This window comes from Poecilia reticulata, chromosome 11 (genome assembly GCF_904066995.2).
Source record: "Poecilia reticulata chromosome 11, P_reticulata-male-v2, whole genome shotgun sequence".
In the NCBI taxonomy this organism is placed as follows: domain Eukaryota; kingdom Metazoa; phylum Chordata; class Actinopteri; order Cyprinodontiformes; family Poeciliidae; genus Poecilia; species Poecilia reticulata.
The window spans coordinates 2,828,266-2,850,343 of NC_088840.1; the positions used below are offsets into that span (position 1 = coordinate 2,828,266).

General features: G+C 40.7%; 2 protein-coding genes and 1 non-coding gene across 9 annotated transcripts in view; all 3 read left to right on the forward strand.

The window, feature by feature from the left end:
- The first annotated feature begins 620 nt into the window (after positions 1–620).
- Positions 621–756, forward strand: LOC145553930 (U11 spliceosomal RNA). The gene has a single exon (XR_014090001.1). It is a non-coding gene; the product is annotated as a U11 spliceosomal RNA (small nuclear RNA).
- A 46-nt stretch (positions 757–802) lies between these two features.
- On the forward strand, positions 803–9,262 carry gmeb1 (glucocorticoid modulatory element binding protein 1). 4 transcript variants are annotated; one of them, XM_008421300.3, is made up of 10 exons: positions 803–1,113; positions 2,990–3,165; positions 3,305–3,357; positions 3,444–3,559; positions 4,155–4,258; positions 4,436–4,584; positions 5,280–5,405; positions 5,514–5,651; positions 5,890–6,027; positions 6,973–9,262. In XM_008421300.3, exons 2-10 carry the CDS (start codon positions 3,038–3,040, stop codon positions 7,824–7,826), a joined length of 1,806 nt encoding a protein of 601 aa, XP_008419522.1. In that variant the 5' UTR covers positions 803–1,113; positions 2,990–3,037; the 3' UTR covers positions 7,827–9,262. The 4 variants fall into 4 exon arrangements, with proteins under 4 accessions (XP_008419522.1, XP_008419525.1, XP_008419524.1 ...); XM_008421303.3 differs by having other exon boundaries at positions 5,905–6,027; XM_008421302.2 differs by lacking the exon at positions 803–1,113 and adding an exon at positions 1,273–1,297.
- Positions 9,263–12,547: 3,285 nt separating this feature from the next.
- The window catches only part of ptprua (protein tyrosine phosphatase receptor type Ua), a 211,960-nt gene continuing 202,429 nt past the window's right edge, over positions 12,548–22,078 (forward strand). For all 4 annotated transcript variants that reach the window (XM_008421304.3, XM_008421306.3, XM_008421305.3 and 1 more), the window contains exon 1: positions 12,548–12,825. In XM_008421304.3, the coding sequence (XP_008419526.1) occupies positions 12,756–12,825 (70 nt within the window). In that variant the 5' untranslated portion in view covers positions 12,548–12,755. The remainder of the gene's footprint in view (positions 12,826–22,078) is intronic.

A 22,078-nucleotide genomic window follows, 5' to 3' on the forward strand; every position in this document is an offset into this window, starting at 1 on the left:
TTATGAAAACATTTTGTGCTTATTCCTGTGAAGGGTGAGTGAGGAATAGTTTCAGTGTAGTATATGTTGGTGAATATTTTTTTTTTATAATTTAAACCTGGTCCTACCTTGTTGTTTTGTCCAGTCATGATTCAAGTAAACTAATAAAATAAGTGAAATTTGAAGGGTTTTAAAACTTTGGTATTTTTGATCATGTTTAATTTTTGTATTTCCTACTACTAACAGGAGTGAAAATATAACAACTTCTACAATTATGAAAATGCCCTTTCACGACGATAGTCACTTTTTAACAGTCGTTTTAAATATTTACTTTAGATTAATCAAAACACTGCGTCGGCCGAACACAACAACCAATAGCATAACAAGAGTGAAGAGGGTCACGCCCTTTCTTTACCCATCATGCGTTTCGGGTGGTTTACTTTGCTATTGAAATAGAAAAAATATGTATATTATCAACATTTATTATAATATTAAACCAGAAAACTAGTCGTTTTATTAACATTGTGAGGCACCACCAATTTTCATGATTAGATATTTTGACGTTAGTGGTAACACTGAAACTCTAAGTGAGACGGATATTCCCAGTGATCATATAGACGTGGTCAGAACTCGCTCTTACTAAAAAGGGCTTCTGTCGTGATTGACACAGGGAGGGTGAGGGAGTCTCATCCTCTTTGCGGAATCGCCATCAAGAGATTTCGGAAGCATAATTTTTAAAGTCCGAGGCTGCTGGTAATCATTTATTCCGGCGCCTCCACACTGTATGTAAAGAAACATGGAAGCTCATGCTAAGCTTTTCTTTATACGATGAAGTGGCTTCTGTTGCGTATGAAATTAATGATTTTATCGGAACCTGTAGAGTGTGACCGACACAATCCCGTAAATAAGGGGAACGTAACGTAACAGATCACCAGACCTAACAATCTGTCCATTTGCATGAATGTCTTATATTGTGGGAGTCGTTCAGTCAAGTAAATTTCTGACATTGTTGCCTCTCGCAAGTAAGCTTAAAACAGGGCGAGCGCTGTTTAGCAGGAAGTACGGCTACAAGAGGCAAGTACGCATGCGCCGAAGCTCCCCACAATCTAGGGATGTGTTTGTCTTCATAAAACGGTAAGGACGGGCCTTTTTCCACAATGTGAATTTTAATATATATTACTGCAGAGTAACATTGTTCCAGCGACACAAACGGTGATTTTAGCAGCAGAGGTTAGCTTAAATCGCGGAAGGGGGTTCAGTCAGCCAGCCTCTCGCAGAATGGAGGGGCAACGCCGCCGTCGCCGTGCCGTTGTTTGCTGTACGTGCCGCCGCACAGGGAGACGTCATTTTGAGGGGGAGCGGAGAGTTAAAATGCAGAGTTACGAGGGGACGTACGGTTCATAGACAAGCAGCACGTAGCCGTCACACTTTAAATGCAAAGGTTTACCCGTCTCGGACGGTAGAGTTCTGTGGTATTGTCCAGCTTCCTACATATGAAACGACGCTGCTGCATTAGCTGTAATGGCTACCACCAAACTGAGACTGTGTAGCTCGGTGGTTCTAAACGACTCACATTTGGGTTTGGTTTTTGAGGCGATGACAGCCCGACAACTTCTGGAGCTACAAGTCTTAATATTTAACTAGAACGGATAGCTTTAGTTGTCGTGTGGCCTTAGAGATCGAACGAAAATAGTCAAATTTCCCCTCACTTAGAGCTAAACTGCGGTTTTATAACCCCCACCCCCCGCTGCGCGTGGAGAACCCACTACCCACGCGCGTTCAAACTGACATGTTAAAAGTTTTACAGGTAAATGCAGTATATCGCTATTTAACATATTGGCCTTTGGTTTAAACAGCCCTAACATGGACAATATGAAACTAAACTCAAGAAATAATACGCTTTTAGTATTAGAAGCTATGACCTCATTTTGGGCCAGCCGAACGTCACAACTAATATCTTCTAAAGGACGGTTTTATGGAAAGGCGACACAGACTTTGTGAAAGTATATATGAAGGAGTCAACGTGAAGCTTCCAAACCTCAGAACACTTCCAGCTATCTTGCACTGGAGTGGCAGCATCATGCTGCGAGGCTGCTGGATTGAACAATTACCTAGAAGGACTACCTCCAAATTCCTAAAGGTAGCCTGTGTAGATTAGGGGGAAACGCACAAATGAGTTAGAACATAAAAAGTTCTAATTGTTGGAATTTTGTTATTTCACTCTGTAAAAAGAGGGGTTCAAATAAAACATTAAAAAGTCCAGAAAACCCTAAACACTTAAGATATTATGTTCAACATGATAACAAAGCGACTAGATTTGACCTTGCTAACTAAGATATTGATTGGCTCAACTTGATTTTCAAGGTGGTTGAATTATTCCTAGGAGCAATACATTTATACGGATTTAAACTACTGTTTATTTCACTGCAATTAACAAACATAGACATTCAAAAGCTAACCATTATATTCTCGATAGTTATTGATCAAACTTTAAGATTTTAGAGTACATGCATGGTGATGTTTGTATTGAACCTTTCAAAGTTTTATCATCTAACAACCATAAACTTCACAGTATTTATTGGCATTTTTATGACCAACCCCATTTTTTTTAAAGCTCTGTTGAGAAAGCAGCAACAGCCCTTTGAGTTAGAATGTTTCATAAATTTGCACATCTGAGTAAATCAGATTAAATCTTTTTTTGCAAAAAACTTCAAGCTTGGTTAAATTGGATAGAGTGTGTCTGTCAACATTCAAACCTTGGCACAGATTCACAATCTGGATTTAGCATTTTAGTACATCCCTAAAGTGTGTTTCAGATCCCTTTTTGATGAGACCTGTCAGTGCAACCAGCTGCTTTCAGAAACCACCTCAGTAACAAAGAGTTCATGTGTTTGTAATGTAATCTGAGTAGACAACAGTAGAGAACAACCAGCATCTTGAAGACCCAAGTCTGGATTTCAACATGGATGACTGAGTAAAGTGTATACTGTATGTTGTGCCTCCATTACAGATGTTGCACAAATGCTGCCACCCACTCTAGTGTTCTGTTGTGAGAGCAATGGCAAACACAAATGAGGTGACGGTGTCTGTGGGGGACATGGTGATGGTGAAGAATGAGGATGAAGGTGATTCAGATGACCCCAATAAGACTCAGGTCATCCTGCAGCTCCAGCCTATCAGCACTGGGTATGTACTACTACCAGGATTCTTATGAGATCTACATTCCCATTCAGAACTATAGACTGCCTTAAAGCCGTCAACATGCACAAGTTGGTCATGATACTGCGTTCCAAAGTGAAGATATGTGAATTGTCTTCTTCTGTAGCGATGAGTCAGCTGAAACCGATGCAGCTGTTATGGCTGTGGAAGCTCAATCAGGTGAGAGGTTGTCGAAATAATTTATGTCCAGGAAAAATGGCACAGATGTTTTTGTCTCTACAAGTGTGTTTGTTTCTTTCCTACAGAGCAGACAGAGGGGGATGATGTTGAAATTGGCTGTCCTATAACCTGTGGCGACTGTAAAGCTGTGTTGCTTGTGAAAAAATTTGTGTGCCCTGGAATCAACGTGAAATGTGTAAAGGTATATCAAAGCTCAATGCTATAAAATTTTACAAAGTCACCAAAATGATCCAATCCTTTTGACTACATTAACCTGATCTATCTGTTATGCAAACAACATGTAAACCAAAATTAGTAAAAACGCTAGTGTTAGCTAAAATGCTGTCCAGGAATGTAACCTATTGACTTAAATTAAGTTAGTCAATCTAATGTGCCAGCAGCTATATGTAAAATAAAATTAATTCAAATGTTAATGTTAGCTAAAATGATAACATAAGCATGTAGGCAATCACCAGCCTGTTGTCTATCATTAACTGATTCTAATCATGACAGCTAAGTTCTACCATCAGCTCAAATGCTGACATTAGCATTTAGGCTGTCACTAGCCTGCTGACTTACATTAACATAGTCAATTTAGAATGCTAACAGCTACACGTAAACTAAAGTCAGTTAAATGCTAGTGTTAGCTAAAATGGTAAAACGGTAACTTAAGCATGTGGGTTATCACAAGTCTGTTGACTACCATTAACTAATTGCATCTAGTAAGTTAACAGTTTAGAACTAAAATTAGCTCATAGTCTATAGCGTGTTAACTGTTGTAATGCTGTTTTCTGTAGTATGAAGACCAGTTGATCAGTCCAAAGCAGTTCGTGCACCTGTCTGGAAAAGCCACTCTGAAGGACTGGAAGAGAGCCATCAGGATGGGGGGAGTCATGCTAAGGTGAGGGCAGGGGGTCAGAAAACAGGTGATACATCACCACATGGTTACCTTATTGTCTGCCTCTTTCTGTTGTCGCATTTAGAGCAAGCTCACATATGATTTATGCATTGAAAATGACAAGCTCAGAGAAGAGACTGTTTCCTTGTTCTTTAAGCGTTCCCTGTTTGTACCCTGCAGGAAAATGATGGATTCAGGTCAGCTGGACTTCTATCAGCACAGCACCCTATGTACCAACACATGCCGTAGTACCAAGTTTGACCTATTAATCAACAACACTCGCTTCCCTCCGGACAGCACCGGTCTCACTACGCCCACATCCTCTCAGGGTGAGAAGGCTCAGATTTAACAGACTGCTGTAATTTATTCACATATTTAACAATTATTCAGGAAGTTTGCTTCAGTTTAAGTTAATTGTTGCTCTAGAAGTGATGATGTAGTGTTTACTGTAAAAGTCGCTCCCTATTGGTCGCTTCAGCTTCATGTCACTGCTCCCGACCAAAAACAACCAATCAGAGGAGGGTCTAATCACTGTCAATCAACTTCATTTACTTGTGCTAATGGCAAAGAAACAACTTGGAGTTACAGGAAAATCATTTATCTACCGTCATTGCTGGCCATGCTAACTAGCCGTAGCATTCACAACATGGCTGTGCTAGTAGAGAGGAAGGAGGGGAGGAGGAGTGGGGGCTATGCAGCAATATGGAGCACTGGGAGATTTTCACAGATTATCTGTCTCGTACCATACTGTGACGACATGGTGACAGGTTCAACAAATGGGTAAAAAAAATATTTATATTTTTATAAAGGTTACATCAATGTTGCAGCTTTAATGTAAATTGTTGTGGCTGTGTGGTAGTGTGATTGTCCTGCTGGAAGAAGAACCTTCACCTCAGTTCGAATGACATACTTACCCTCTAAATGTTCCAACAAAACAGAAATTGTTAGGTGTTTTCTTCCTTTAATGATTGCTGCTGGCCTACCTGTAATATGTCCAGTGTGTGCTGTCCTGTGTGACCTGCAGTTCACACGGTCCTGGGTAACGGCGGGACGGTGCCTGACGATCAAGCCGAGCTAATGGGCAGGAAGTTGGACTGGAGCTCCAGCTCCATGGAGTCTGGAGATAAGAAGGGATCCAGTGAGATCTCAGGTCACAATGATCCGCCTTGAACTGATCTCTGTTACAACAGAGGAAGTCTCAGCACTGTTTCTATATCAGTAGGCATTTTCTGACTGAGTCTTTCCTGCTTGTCCACAGAGGACACGCTGAATTTCTGGAAGGGCATTGCTGATGTGGGTCTACTGGGGGAAGTGGTGACCAACATCAACACGGAGCTGATTCAGATGCTGGACGGCGTGCTCCAGCGCAGAGAGCAAAATGCCTTACAGGACACAGGTAGGAAAGCAGGCCGTCAACCTGAGGACGCTGGGCCTTCTGTGCTCTGAAGTGTATGAAATTATCTGAAAGAAAGAACAAACTCTGCTGCTGTTGGAAAACATCTTATGATGCTTTCAAATATGGTTTTTATAGCAGTAATGAGCAATTAATGGATTTACTGGATGCAGCAGCTTAAGTTGTTCCTCCTTTCTGACTGACCAAGTGACCCTTTGATTGGTTGCCACACTGATCCCAGATTCCTGTCTGGTAGAGGTGGCTGTACTCAGTAACCTTGCCCAAGTCTTTGGCCTGCTGGACTCGGTCAAGAAGATTCTGGAGAAGAGGAAACAGCAGACGGACCCCAGCCAGGAGCAGATCCTCAGCACCCTCACCAGTGAGTACAGCCAGAAAACTGCAGAAAAAAACAGGCATAAAACTTTTATAAAAAATATATTTTTTTACATATTTGTTTAAATGTCATGACATTATGGTATGAGACAAATAATCTGAGAAAAAACCGAGTTCCTCCACCTTCTCCCAGTGCTAACTAGAAACAACCTATCAGAGCAAGGAGCCGTGTTTTAGTGATGCCAATCACCTCTCCGTGTGGCGCTGCCCATCCCCAACTCTCTGTCACCCTCTTACTCTCTGCTGCGTTGCAGCTGGCACAGCCTGTTGTGAATGTCAAGGATAGTAAGGCCACAGATGAGGCTGATAAATAGTTGTCCTGTTGTTTCCCTGCCATTAGCACATAATGGCAGAGAGGAGCGAGAACATGAGGTTGAGTGACAGCGGTAAGACCCTCCTCCTGGCTCTGATTGGTTGCTTCAATAATAGGTCAGGGAGATCGATCCTTTCTCAGATCATCTTGTCTCATAACATCAACAAATATGTAAAAAAAAATTATATAAGTTACATACCACAGATTTGAGGTAGACCTAATTTAAATCTCATTAAGTGTTAAGTTTATTCATACATATGGAGAAATATTTATGTAATTTTACTGTGTTATGATGACAACGTGTATTTGAGTGAGAACATGAAGCTGTAGAGACAGACGGGTTCAATGCTGTTCAGCAAGAGTGGTATTTCCCCCCTGAGCTGTCTCAGTACTACTTCAGAGATTTGTTTTAGATGGCAGTCACCTTCATACAACAGATAAAATGTCTTCTGGAGATTATGACGAACAGTGTTTAGTGCTTTCACATTGACACCAAATTTATGTCCTGTATGGATGGTTTTTAACATGTTCTCAAATATGTTGTTGAGATTTGTCGAATGTCAGATGTGTCCTAATATAAGAGGGTAAGCTAACAAATCTGATCTTGTGTTCCTGCAGACCTGGAGGTTCAGTTGGAAGAACAAAAGAAGCAGCAGCAGGTGCGAGCGCTGCTCTCCTCCCCTCAAGCACCTAAAAACAAAGCCACCGCTAAGCGTCCAACCAAGCGTCCCCGCCTCCACAGGCCGGCCTCCACCACCACCCTCCTGACGTCCCCCATCAGCCAGCAGGCCACCCTGCAGCCCCAGCAGTTCACTGTACTCTCCCCCATCTCCCTGTCCTCTGTAGGGCAGCCGTTCACCGTGGCAGGCCTGCCCATCGCCTCCTTAGCCCAGTCCTCCAACACGGTCACCCTGCTCCCCGCCGGCTCCCAGCTCTTCACTCGCTACATGGTGGCCGGGGATGGAAAGGGAGATGCCATCACTTTGCACCCTTCCTCGGGCCTCACGCTTGTAGGCGCCACTGCGGTTCAAGACTCCAGCCAGCTTGGTACGGTGATGAGCCCTGTGGAGCTGGTGCACCTGAGCCAGCACGCCGGCGGCGCGGAGATGGTCCCCATTGAAGGTCAAGTGGTGGACGGCACCATGCTGGTGCAGCAGGAGGTGATGCAAGGGGACATGGAAGCCGGCCAGGAGCACACAGTCATCGAGATCAACCCCACCCCCGTAGAGCAAACGGTGGGGATGATGGAGCTGCAGCTGGCCGACGAGTCGGGCAGGGACGCCACCGCCATGGTGGTCCAGAGCGGGATCGAGGTAACCATGGCGGCGGATGCAGAGGACACGCAGTGCCAGTTGCAGGAGGCACAGACTGAGACTGTTCAGGGGCTGCAGCTGGATGCTAGTGGGCAGCTATCAGGGGTGCAGATCGTGGTGATAGAGGAAAATACTCAGGATGACAACAAGGCCAAGTAAGGCCAGGACAGACTCTCTGGTCACCCTCACTGCTGTGTTTGAAACACTCTGCAACAGAATTTAATTTCACAGCTAAAAGGAGCTCAATGTTTGGGTTTGTTAATCTTAAAGATGAGTCTGGTTCATTGCAACTTAGTTCTGATGCTAGTACCTTTACCCTCAACAACAGTGAACTAACAGAATCCTATGGAGGTCTGTTGTTCTCATTTAACTCTGTTGGTAGATGTTTGAGCCCTCAACTCTGATCAGGTTTACTGTTTAGAACAGCAAAGTCTAAAAAAGTCTTTATTGGTTTATTGCAAATAAAGACTTCTATCCCATTTAGATAAACCCACATGTGGGTTTCAACATCAGGCTACTGCAATACCTGTGGTGCCTAGAATCTGGACAGCTGCACAAGGGTCCAGCTTAGAGTCCAAAATGTGACTTTTTTCAAACGCCATTGAGTTGTTGTAGTGCTGTCTGACGCCCACTAGGAGTCCCCTGATCTTCACTCACTCACTGTTGGGTGCTTCAGCAACCATCCAATAACTACTGTTCCACTGCTGATGGAACCAAGCAATTCTTTCTTTCTGATTAAAAATGTCAAACATTAAGATGAGAACCAAGTTGTACTGAATCAGACTTGTGAACAAGCAAAAGATTGAGGTGACTCTACATCAGTGGTGCCCAAAGTGGGTCCTGGAGGGCCGGCATCTTCATGTTTTAGTTCTCTCCCTGGTTTAACACATCTGCATTAAATGATGGCCCATTAGAAGAAAAGAACATTGACCTGGTGAGAAGATTGTTACTACCACCAGGGAGAGAACTAAAACATGCAGGATCTCGGCCCTCGAGGATCGACTTTGTGCACCACATGTTAGCCCAGCTGGGTGCCTCTCTCTCTGCTCTCCATAGGACTTATTACCAAGAACAGTGTTGGTGTTGGTGAACCGATTTGCTTCATGTGGGGTTTTCAGCCAGGTTCAGTTTTTTTTTTGTTTTGGGATTTTTTGCACTGTGTGATGTCTTTAAAGACTTTTGGACGATGTAGACATTTCTTCAGAATGTGGCCCCGTTTCTTGGGGCGTCCCAAGTGTTTTTGTCTTCACAGGTTGATCTCCTCACCGGGCCTGCAGCGGTTTCCTCACCTGCTACCGATTTTCCGTTCCTCTCAGTGTGAAGAACTGTCTGAGCTCAAGGGACAGTTAGGTTAGGAACTGAAAGAACGAACATGCCCGATGTCTGATTTGCCTGTAAATTACTGATATATTTATTAGTTTTCAAGCTGTAGAGGTTTGGCCTGTTTGATGTGCAGATGTGGATGAATTAATTTAAGTTCTTTGCTACAGCTTGCACCAACAAAGACCTGTTCAATAATTTAATTTAACAAATGAGAGCATTTGCATACTGAATTTGTAATGTGTTTTAATATCAGATTAAAAGAAAGGAACAAACTGAAGGTGTTGTTTGTGTGTTTCGCCATCAGAGTGTACCACCATGTGTTCACCACATGCCACAGTGTGATGCAAGAGCAATCTGCAGAGGAAGATCTCCATCGTGGTCTTTTGAGATTGAATTTGCCGAGATCGAATGTAACACAGTATATTATAGGCTAAAATGGTACTCTCCTACAATGTGAGATAAATATGAAGATTTGATTTCATATTTGTAGAGACAACTTTTTCTTTGGATGTTGAAAATCTAAATACCCAGTGCAGAACATTAGATTCTACATTATGTAATTCCTTTAAGAATTTCTGTATTTCTCCCCCTAATTCAAATAATCCCATCATCTGAAAATAGTGAGATACCCACAGACTGAATTACAGCCAGAATGTTAGCTTTGATGAATTGACTCCTAGCATTAGCTGCTTACAGATTCGTTGCTAGCGTCTTTATTGGATCTGTCTCTTCCAATTGTTTTTAGTTTACAACTGTGTTTGTGCAGAAAACTCAGCATGGCTGACATTCCCTCCACCCAGGTGGAGCTAGGTAGAGTTCCAAAACATTGTTTTGTTGAGTTGACATTGAGTGTTAAATTCTTCCTCTTCTTCTGCAGAACAGGAATGTTTTGCTGTGTGACCCACTGCAAAAAAGGCTCTTGGAGAGAGTTATGTCCCAGACTGTGCCGCTGATGAAGATTCTTCTTCAAAAAGAAAATACAAGAAAGTTATTTACACAGTGGCGTATTAGGGCCAATGTAGATAGAAAAAAAGGAGGAATACATTTCAGCCAAAATCTCAGACATTTTCTAGAAAAGTACGAAATGTCTCGGCTCCAAAAGTAAAAAAATGACTAGATAAAACTGAAGTTTTGAGATTTATCTCAGAATATTTATAGAAAAAACACTCTAGAAAAAAACAAACATTTTTGACTTGAAACTCAGACGTTTCCTTTTTTTCTAAACAATTTATGGTGTAAAATGTTCTGAATTTGTTCATAAAAATCTACTTTTTTTTCTATCTGCAATAGCCGTCATTATATATATATATAAAACACCGTTTTAATACGGTGTTTTATATATGTATATATATATATATATATATATATATATATATATATATATATATATATATATATATATATATATATATATATAAAAATATATATATATATATATATATATATATATATATATATATATATATATATATATATATATATAACACCGTATTAAAACGGTGTTATATATATATATATATATATATATATATATAAAACACCGTATTAAAACGGTGTTATAATACTATGATTGTGTTAGCGGAAGAATGTTAACAGAAAAAGTATATCATCTTACTACTATTTGACTACTGTATGGTAATAATGGTATATCTTCTTATTTTCTTTTCTTCATTTTTTAAATGTTAAAACCTTCTAGTAGTTCCTGGAGAAAATTGAGCTTCATCAGGGTACTTTCTGATTGCTCTGCTTTGGAACCTTTTCCATTGGATTCTGCTCGGCAGACAGAGATGATGAAGTGTGTATCTATCTGCTTGTCAAAATCAGCAATTAAAACAATCCCTTCTAGTTAGTCACGTGTACCGATATGAGTTAAAAGTTATGTGTGACATTTCCTTTGATTCTCCACAATGTTACAAGATGAAAGTATAAAATGCTGTAGATCAGTAAATGATTTTTGAATGATTTTGAACAACTGCTGACTTCTCTTTGATTTGTTAACCATGATTTTGATTACTGAAAAAAAAAAACATGACAACATCACAGAAAGGTAATTTACCCTCAGAAAGATGCAGTGCCATGGTGTTTGAAGCATTCCAAAGGTATGCCCAATGCCTCTTCTGGCCTCAGAATGGAACCTAATAAATCATCGTTCTAATCTGCCTGCAAAGAAATATAAAAGGAAATATTTAAGTCATATAAATCTGCAATGCAATTACCTGGGTGACTGCAGATTTGAATAATGGAAAATAACAAGACATTAACTTTCTGGACACAGGTTGGGGATACCTGAGTCATTCTGGAGAACGGAGATGGAGTAAACACTAGCAGTGGGAATCTTTAACAATCTCACGATTTGATTCCAATTTTTAGAGTCACGGTTCAATTCAAAATTAATTTTCAATTCAAAACGGAAGGTTTTGGGTTCGATTCCCAGCTCCAATCTTTCCCCCTGTCCATGCGGGTTCTCTCGGGATACTCTGGCTTCCTCCCACACTCCAAAAACATGACTGTCTCTAAATTAGAGACCAATTACACTCCCTAGGTGTGAGTGTGTGTGTGCATGGTTGTTTGTCCTGTCTGTCTCTGTGTTGCCCTGGCGACACAGAGACAGGGTGTACCCCGCCTCTCGCTCCCAAAATGTTCACTGAAGACTCATGTTTCAGAAACTAGATTTCTGAAACATGAGTCCTGACGCTAAGAAAAACAAAATATGACTGTGGAATCAAAAATAAAATATAAGTAAGAGTAAAACAATAATAATACTCAAATTTTGGCTCAAACTATTTTTGAGGGATGCTTTTGCTTCTGTTTTAGGTAGTAAGAACTGGGGGCCCTAAATACCAAATACCACACACCATAAACATAGGAGCAAGATGCTATTTTTATTTATTTGTTTATTTATTTTTTACACAGGTTCTCGTGGGGATGACATTTAGGAGCAGCTAAATTGCATCCCGAAAGCTCAAGTAATCCGTGAACTCTGACCCCAAATTCCTAGAGGAGTTGAAGCAGAGAATGAATGGATGCAGAGAAAGGAGAGAAAGTTCAAACCATTTTTGTAGATAAATTACTTAAATGACAAATTGGTCTACTATAGTCTAGTCTTAAAAATGAGTGGATGGATGGATGGATGGATGGACGGATGGATGGACGGACGGATGGAGTTTGTGGTTCCAATCTGACAGAATTGGAACCACAGAAGAACCACAACTTCTGTAAAAGTTGCTGACATGACAATAAAATATCTTAGTTTCTCTCGTTTTACTTGATTCTTAGTTTTCATGTTGAAATATAAAGTCATCAAGCAAATCAGAACAGCGGAGAGGACTTTACAGAATGTGGCCAGTGAAAGTAAATGAGTAGGAGGAACAAAACAAGACCAGCAGAGGGCGGTGTTGTCACATAGAACAGAATGGAATGGGTCAAACACGTCACAGGGTCCGAGCTGCGTCGAGCTGCGTCCCGCCACATGGCGGCGCCGCTGACTCACATTTCTGCGTCCCAACTCCTCGCCTGACAGTCAAAAAAAAAAAAAAAAAAGTAGTCGGAGGGATGGGGGGGCTTTTTTGAATCCCTCAGCTGCGGACGAAGAGCACCCAGAGCGGGCTGTGGAGGAAGCAGGCGGCCACCCCTCTGGATGGAGCTCACCCCACAACTTCTCTCCAGCCGCCGTTTCGCCGCTCAAGCTGCGGCAACACTTCTCTCTAGGATTTGCTTGCTGTGACGAGCCGGACTGGACCTTTACTACTTTCGCGACCCGCCGACATGTATTCAGCAGCGCTGCTACTGATGCTGGCCGTCCGGATCTGCGCAGACAACCTGGAGCGACCAACAGGTAAAGCAGACATGGCGGAGAGGTTCTGCTGTGAAGTCTTAAAGTTCCCACTGAGGCTAGAAAGTCACTTTTACCTGGCCGTGTGTCAGGAGTAGCTCAGATAATTCATCCTCCTGAAGCGTTTGGGCGTCTTGAACTTCACTCTGCTAATTGTAAACGAGCTGTTTGCAGATCACTGGGCTGTCTTAGATTTACCATTGATGCCGTCATAAATATCATCATCCTCGTGAGATATGAGAAAGTTCCTCACTTTTAGATCTAAGAGAGGAATCTGTAACATAAAAGTGGAATGTGGATCAGTAGCCAGAAAGTTGCCTGTCAGGAAACATTGATAGAGTTAGTGATTTAAAAAACCCCAATAAATGAGTATATTTTCTGGAAAAGATCTCCTGACGTTAATTCCTCTGAATGACTTGGATTCTTTGTTTTGGTGTTTCTGAAGCAGGATGGAGGTGAGAATACTGAAGAATCTGAATTAAGGATTCGTTTTTTGTTTCTTGGCTGTTTCCAGTTACAAATAAAAATCAGATGAGCTGAACTAATAACCTTTAGCAAAACTAAAATATCTGAAGGAAAAAACAAACATAAAAACGCATGACGTTATTTAACTGAAAAATGTGGTGAAAATTTCTACTGCTGCAGAAAAAAAAATCAAGTTGTTTTTTTAACCATTGTGAAGAATTGATATTTATGTTAGACAAAGAAAATAGACAACTAATTTAAGTAGTGCTTATTGCTCTGGGTATAGTACCTTTTTTGCTGCAGTCAAAAACATGCTATTCACTTGCAGACTGTAGTCTAAAACCAGTATTACCTAATAAAAGAGATAGGTGGCGCTCTTTCAGTCTCACCAACATGTTCCTGCTCACTTTGTAACCACTAAAGATGTCCAAATGCGTCCAGAATGTGCGACTGTTCAAGAGCTTTTGTTACCTCGGTGCCGCATTGTCAGCTGATCCAGACGCGTGTGTGTGTATGTGTGTGTGTGTGTGTGTGTGCGTGTGTGTCAGTCAGTCGTACTCTTGACAGACGCTCAATGTTCAGAACGGGGGATTTGGGGCTATGACAGTACCTGGCATCCACAGAGCCTGCTTCAGACACGACTTCTAGTCCTCTCCATGTTTGCCTGTGGCTGCTTTGACATTAAATCTCTGCGACACATTGTGACAATTCCTGAATTTCTCCAAACCATTATCTTCTGTGGTTTTGAAGAGAAGTGCCCCCAGTGACATGGCTGACAAGTGAAAGTGTCAGCTGTTTTTTTTGTTGTTGTTTTGTATTGTTTTTTTCTTTCTTTCTTTCCTTCTTCTTTTCTGACATTCACTCTAAATATTCTGCCACATGGATGTCGGTTCCTTGATAAGCAGAAGCAGCTGCTGAACAGACCGAACTAAACCACTCCCTGCTCCACAGGATCAACTGGGCTCTACTGGGAAGAGTTAATGTAACAAGCAACCTTTCAAATGAATAGGGCTGCGGGGAAAAGGACTTTGACACAGCTTGGCGTGGATTTAGCTCCCTTCATGGAGGTCAGCTCTGTCATCACACGCAGACACTTGATGAAGATAATTAGCATGAACAGAATAAGTACGGAGAGAGCTTCATTTCTCTACCAAACCTCAGGCTGAAAGCTGGATACAAAGTTTTTCCCACACCTTGTTAAAGTAATGACAAACTTCAGGCTGTTTTGTTGGTAGGTTTCTGGTTGACCAACACAAAATGTAGTAGAATTGCAAAGGCCATAAACTGCAGTCACATGCATGCCTGTATCAGGTTGACGTTTCTAGATGCTAAGGTAAGGTAATGTCATTTATATAGCACAACAAAGTGATTCAAAGTGCTTTACATGAATTAGAAGACAATTCAACAAAACAACAAACCAAAGGAAAGAGCAAAAGGAAATAAGAGAAAACAAAAAAAGCATAAAACTACAAATTAGTTTCCCATGTTTAAGAATGAGTAGTCCGTAGAGGTTTCTCTGGTTTCTTGTTCTGATAAGACTAGATGGTACTTTCTGAGTTTGTTGTAGAATTGTAAACTAACAGGATTTTCTCTAGGTCTTGCTCCAATTTTAAAAGTTTAACAGCAACATTTCTTTCCAATTTATCAAAGTAGCTCAAGATTAGCCAGATTAGATGGAGAATTTGGTGCGAATGGAACAAAATCCTAAAACCGCAAAAAATCTGACGCCAATCCGTTGTTTTCTGCATTGCATGAAGGAAGTCGGTGTCTTCTTCAGAGGTTTTTGAGTGGTTTCCTGTAGTGGTTCTTGGTGCAGCGCCACCACAGGTGAGGAGGGGGAACAGGCAGACAGAAAGAGAACAGTAGATGGAAATGGAATAAATGTTGCAACATTGGTTTCCAATCCAACCGAGTCTACCGGACTATCAGGTGTGAAAACACTCTAATTCTGGAATGAAGTCATGTGAGTGAGCTTCAACATGCAGTCCCACACACTGAGTGGAAGTCGGATGAATCTTAGAATACACTGAGAACAGGTGGTACCACAAACAGGTGGTCTGCTAGAGCGGAGGGGGCTGGGGGATCTCTGCATTTAGCAGTGTGGATCCACCTCAGCATTATTTTGACAAACCCACACACACACACACACACACACACACACACACACACACACACACACACACACACACACACACACACCCACACACACACACACACACACACACACACACACACACACACACACACACACACACACACACACACACACACACACACACACACACACAGCTCTCAGGAGGCAAACATGAAGGTGTGACTGGAGAAAACAGAGCGTCTTGTTGCTAATGATGAAATTGGACTTTTCAGGAGAAAATAACAAGTCTAGCAGAACAGTTATGGTTTGTAAAATAACAGGATAGTGTCAAGAAAAAAAAAGACTTACAGCGTTATTATAGAATATGTTAATGAAATGGAACGGAAACAAAAACAATGGATTCAGTGCCAGGAAGTAAAGCTGATCTGTCCATATTGTTCAGCAGACACATCTGAGCCTGCAGAGCACCTGGGCTACGTTTCATACCCTGCATAGTCAACACTCCTGCTTTTATTCAGCTTGCATTACTGTAGGAATATGGATGTACTCACACTGAAATGGATAAAATTGACTTAAATCAAACCACAAAGTGAGAGCCGTGTTTTACTCGTCAATTTTCTCCTAAACGTAGCAGCAGCTTTAGGATGGAGGACACACACCAGTGTGGTTTACCTCAATTAAAATGGATGGCATGGAAAACCCCACCCAAGGCAGGGTGGAGGTAAGTCAGGTCTGTCTTTGTTTATAACCCGACTCTCAGCCTCATCAAGTGGATTGATTGGTGCCTGAGATTTTTATAGGCAGCATCAAACTCAACGATGTTTGACCAAATAAAAAAAGAGTGGTTTAATCATCAGAATGGAAATGTGCATCTGCCAGCTTTCAGCTGATGATGCTGATTTGACAACAGTTTAGTCAAGAAATAATTCACCTCAGAAAAGTCTTTGCTGAGGCGTCTGAAGGTCTAGTTTGGTAAGGCGCCAGTGTGTGCTTCCTGAGGTCAGATTTTCTATACAGTTGAATAGAAGAACAGAAGTTCTGATGGTTTTTGAATGTATTTTGTGTAGAACATCACAAGAGATAATCACTTCCTGCTAAAGTATTCATACTCCTTTAGTTTTTCAACATTTAGTCTTGTTGCAACTACAAAGATGGACCAACACAAAGTAGTGAACATTTTTTAACTTGAAAGGAGTTTTGTGTAAACAAAAATACACTTTAAAATGTAGCTCAGACAATACTGAGATGCTACCATTTTTAATTTAAAGTTTTGGTGAAAAGACTTTTTTGCAGTTTGGAGAAGAAACATTGAAAAGTGTGCATCATTTTCATTCCACTTTATAATAAAGCTCTGCTTGGTGTCTAGTATATCAAACTAGACTGATATTTGTGGTTGTAACAGGACACAATTTAACAATGTTCAAAAGATATCAGTACTTTTTCAAATCCTTATGTTCCATTTCCAAGAAGTAACCAAGAAAACATCCAGACCTGTCAGTGTTGAACTCTGACCTTGATAACAGATTCTACCTTTCTGTTGTTCTCCCTGAACTGACAACAGTTTCGTGAAGAAATCTCTTTATCTTCTACAACGACGTGGCTGAGGAGCCGTTTGTAGATCTGTGTGATCTCTTTTGATCCAATACCTGGCAGAGTGTAAATACTGAAAGTCATTTACACTTTGGTCACACACTAAAACCGAAACAAGAACAGTTCCATTGTGTGACTCGCAGCGCAGTTTAAAATGACTTTAGCGATTACGTTATTTCTTTGCACCCTGGTCAGCTGCAGCAGGCTCGTCTAACAGCTCTAAAATAATTGGTCTTCCAGGCCAAACTGTCTCCTTCACCATTATCAAACATCCTGACACCTTTCAACTGAGTTGCCTGGTGTGACTGCAGGAAGTTGAGGCAGTTTTAGGAAAAAAAAGGTGTTAAAATAAACCATCTTTTCCCGAATAAACAAACTTCAATCTGAAATGAATGCAGCAAACTCTTCCAGTGTAGGTGTATCTTCTGAGAGTTGAACCTCAGATAGCTTATAGCATCCTTATCTTCACCCTTTTGCCTCCCAACCCATCTATTCTACTTCTTTCTCTTTTAACAACTCAGTATGCACTTTTTAAACATGTTTCGTCTTCTTTCTCGCTTCTTTCTCGCAATGATTCCTGCAACGGTGCTAATTTAACTGTAGAAACAAGCAGGAGCACCTGGGCCAACACCTGCTCCGTTTGCCTTCTGAAGGCCGTGAAGTGAGCGTGGTGGGTTCCAGCCCGTTTGGTCTTTGCACCGTTTCGTAAATGCATTCATATGAAGGAAGTGACCTGGTCCTACATGGGACAGAAGGGCCTGTAGTATGTTTTTTATTCTCATGGGGTAGCATGTTGGTTTGGTCAAAGACGACTTCAGGCACATACGTTGAAGATTTTGTGAAGTTGTTGGTTTTCAAAGCTCGGGAAGTTTTCTGCGGCTGACTTCGGATTCTAAGAAAGGTCTGAATCAGGTTTCTGGATAAAGTAAAAAGTTTGGAACAACCAAGGATGAGAAATCCTGTTGGTTAGATTTGTTTACAACTAATGTGCAAGAAAGGTTCCCTTTAATAGGACCCCCACATATTGACAGTTATTCACAGTTTCACCTTTTCACGTTTTTTTCTGTGTATTGTAACTCCAAATTATATATATTCATATTTACATATTCATGGGTTTTTCTAGAATGCAGCTTGGGGAGCTAAATACGTCACCACAATGCTACCTGACATGCTATTGTTTGGGTTTTGCAAAGCAGCAAATTTATTGTCCTTGTTGCTGATTGGCTGATTGAAGACTGTTTATATTTGGTTCTGTGGTAATGCTATGCTGGTTTCCACGGTGCATATTAAACTGTATTAAGGTATATTTGGTATTTGAAATATTAAAACAGGCAGCTGTAAGTGTCTAGGGGGTCTTGAGGTCTTTGAGGGCAGATGCGGTCCTGAACCTCCTCGGATGTTGATGGTCCAAAGCTGATATCAATATTTCACATCCTCCATTTTCATTTTTTCCTAATTCCATGTATCACAAAGGAATTATCTAATCACAATAGTTATTAGTTTGAACAGTTCAATATAATAATAACTCACATTTTGTGGAAATGTAATGCTTTCACATCCTAAAATTTAAACAGTCCTTTTAGTAAAATAGAAACTCTTCACGTAGGAATTTAAATTTCACAGTATTAAATGATTTATAGTAGTTTAACAAATGTGTTCTCACTCTCTGACCATTAACAACAATCAGGACATTTAGGTTTACTGCTCAAGTCTGTCACATTTAGCTTTCAGCCGTCCAACTAGAAGCCCTCGGTCAAGTGACCATATGGGCGTCCAGTAACAGTTCTGTGGTGTGTGTCGGTGATGGAACATTCAAAGCCCTTAAAGTGAGAACCAAGATGTTGAACCTGGAGAGATAAAAAGATGAGTATGTGGAGAGCAGGATGAGTGGGGAGGTTATTGACAGCACTGGTATTAATTTGGTGGACACAGCTTGGAAATCAGGTGGCAGACAGATTCCTGTCTGAGCCGCGGCTGTTGACGTTGCATCCACCGTGGCCTGTTGGTCTAATCTAAGCAGCCACCTTTGGGTGACAGTAATTCTCTGGTCTGAACATGTGTTTCCCTTTGCTGTCATGGCCTACACCCCTAATCTCGGCATCAATAGAGTGTGAGCAGATGGCATGATGGCCCGGGTCAGCAGACACACACACAATAATAACATGGGACGAGAGGATGATGACGGCGGCCCAGATGCCACCGGAGGGAAGATGACCTGAGAGAGATTAGAACCAGATTTACTTTTTGTTTTTATTATAATTAAGGGAAGCATTTTACATGCTTTTTTTGTTGGTGAAATGATCTAAATATGTGAAAAGTGATGAGAAAGCAGAAGAAAGCATGCCATTAATTATTATTTTATTTTTTTTCCATTTCCATGCTTCCTGAGGAAAGTTTAGACTGGAGTTAATATATCATGAGCCTAAAGAAAACATTTTGCTTCCGGCAGGTAACTGGACTCAGGCTCACACTGTGTGAGAAATGTTGCTCAGTTTAGTATTCTGTACCAGTCTGTACCTGCTCATCCTTTTAGGGTTTCCTGTGTGAGAGGAACCCAGGATCCTGCTGCCATTTCCACCACCATGCCTGTTTGGTCACCTTGACGAAATAATGCAATTTCATAATAGGAAGCAAGAACAGAATTTGTCTTCCTTAAATTTAGTTTTGATCGCTAAAGTGTTCACACTACTTCTGGCATAGTTACTAAAATCTTCATCAAAAACATTTCAACCTCTGAAATCCTGACAATTTGAGAAGCATGTCATGATTTTAGCTCAGGGGAAGTGAAAAATCAAACAGTTTTATAAAATGCAAGAATTGTTTGATTAGGCTCACAGTACAGTGAATTTATTAAAGGTAAAATAAATAAATAAAACTGAAATGTACATTAGGTGCAGCTCAAACAAATGATTAAACCTCTTGGTGGACTGACATTCTGAAACACCTGCTGCTGTTTTAGCTCATTTTCTTTAGCATATCAATGTTAGCATCTTTTTTATTTTCCACAGTTTGATTGATATTATTAAATACATTTCAGTTCCACATTAGCTAGTTTAACTCATGCTGGAGAAAACACATGTAGCTTCAATTTCAATTTAGTTGCACTTTTTCCAGGAATATGTTTTATATTTAATTTGGAAAAGCAGCAGATAATAACTGCAAAAATATCTCAACATAGTGATTCCTGGACAACTATTGAATTTCTATATTTCACATTCAATAATCAGACTCAATCTAAAATGTAGATTTTTAAAACATATGCTAAATTTACATTAAATATTTTTGCTGTGCAGAATGTTAGCCTTCATCACTAAGTAAAGTTTACTACAGCTTGCAATATAATTTCAATTTAACCCTTTAAGTACAATTAAGCCCAAAATTAGTCATACGCTTAGCAAATTTCCAAATTAAATTTATTAAATTAAAACAATTAAAACAATTAAATTAAAACAACATGTTACAGTTATCACCCTTCTCTCTAATGAGTGGAAAAACATAACATACTTTACAGTAATCAAATCCTGACCAGTGTCTTCCATGTCTTTATTGGTATTTCAACCATTTCTCAAAAGGTCTCCATGCCATCATCTCTCCAAAGATCTGGACTCTGGTTGAGGCGTTTAAAAACTCTTCATATTACTTCCAAACAGAGGAAGTCTATTGTTCAAATTGAAATATTGCTCATTCTGGGAGGGGCGTGAATCATTTTGTGAATAACTGTAGATGCAGGTTGGGGCCAAAGTGGCTCTCGATACACTTGGCACCAGTATGGATTCTGAACAATGTGTGACATGTTTGTCATTGTTATTCCAGCATAAATTACTTGTTGAAAACTGTGCCGTCACACCCGCAACCTTTCTGGCACAAATCCCACATATCTCTAATTACATGCACACAAAAGTGGGCTAAGGATTGTTTTCATATCTCCACTTCACCTCCCTCCACCCTCACTCCCCCTAAACCACTTGTCAACTCCGTTACCCAGTTTTTCGGCCGGGACAGAGGACCAGTTGTTAATTAAACCCATCAGTCACGGAGGAGTCGGGGGAGGGAAAAGAGGATAAAGAGGTTTCTAGGAGACACTCTGCTGTGTGCTCTATGGTAATCGAGTCAGTCACATCTTCATTTCAGCGGACAGCAACGGTTTTGTGTGTAAATGTGTGTGTAAGGAGGTAGCTGCAGTTAACAGGAGTCACAGATTAAGAATTGTGTCAGATGTCAGAAAGTGGTATTGAATAATTCTGAGAAAAAGGGTTTGGGTTTAAGGAAAGAGGAGTGCAGCACCTTTCCTGTCTGTGGTTAATATTTAGTTGGATTGTGTTTAAACCCCCTTAATTGTCACGAGGACACAAGTGTCCTCACAAGTGTCCTCACAAGTGTCCTCATGGACCCATTCTGTAACATGTAAGCATTTTGAGACTGACAGTTATGGGGTTTCCCCCCTGTCTCCACTGTGTTAAAGTTAAAACCACAAAACATGGATCACAGGACAAGGTCAGGTAAATGTTGCTCACTTGAACAATTAATAAGTGTATTTTTTATTGGTGTTGAACTTAAATTGTTCAGCTAACAATAAAACAAAGAAAAAGAAAACCTTGGAGTAGTTGGTGGCTCAGTTGGTTGAGCACACACACACACACACACACACACACACACACACACACACACACACACACACACACACACACACACACACACACACACACACACACACACCAGACAGCAGCTCTGACCTTTGTTGAGGATGACTGCACAAATGAATAAACTAATGTCTATCTAGCTTAAACATCACTTATACTTATAACAGGACCATCTAGTTTATGTATTCACTCAACAGGAATCAAACCTATTAGTTAGAACAAAACATCCAGAGGGTCTATTCTTATTCTGCTTAGCAACCCAGAGCAGGAACATTTAGTTTACATACTTCACTCAATCCAGAACAGGAAATAGAACAGACTTAGAATCGGCCGGGACAGAGATAAACTAACTCTTGTTAGTTTATCTGGAGAAACTACTCATTACCTTAGATCAACATTATCAGAACAAGAATCCAGACACACCCCTACTAGTTATAAATCACAGACTACTTATCCTTAAACATGG

Bases quoted from the DNA above. Each gene is read 5' to 3' on its own strand.
- gmeb1 (XM_008421300.3), top strand. From the start codon at position 3,038: ATGGCAAACACAAATGAGGTGACGGTGTCTGTGGGGGACATGGTGATG. The intron at 3,166-3,304 runs GTATGTACTACT...CTTCTTCTGTAG, and splicing joins CTCCAGCCTATCAGCACTGG to CGATGAGTCAGCTGAAACCG. The intron at 4,585-5,279 runs GTGAGAAGGCTC...TGTGACCTGCAG, and splicing joins TACGCCCACATCCTCTCAGG to TTCACACGGTCCTGGGTAAC.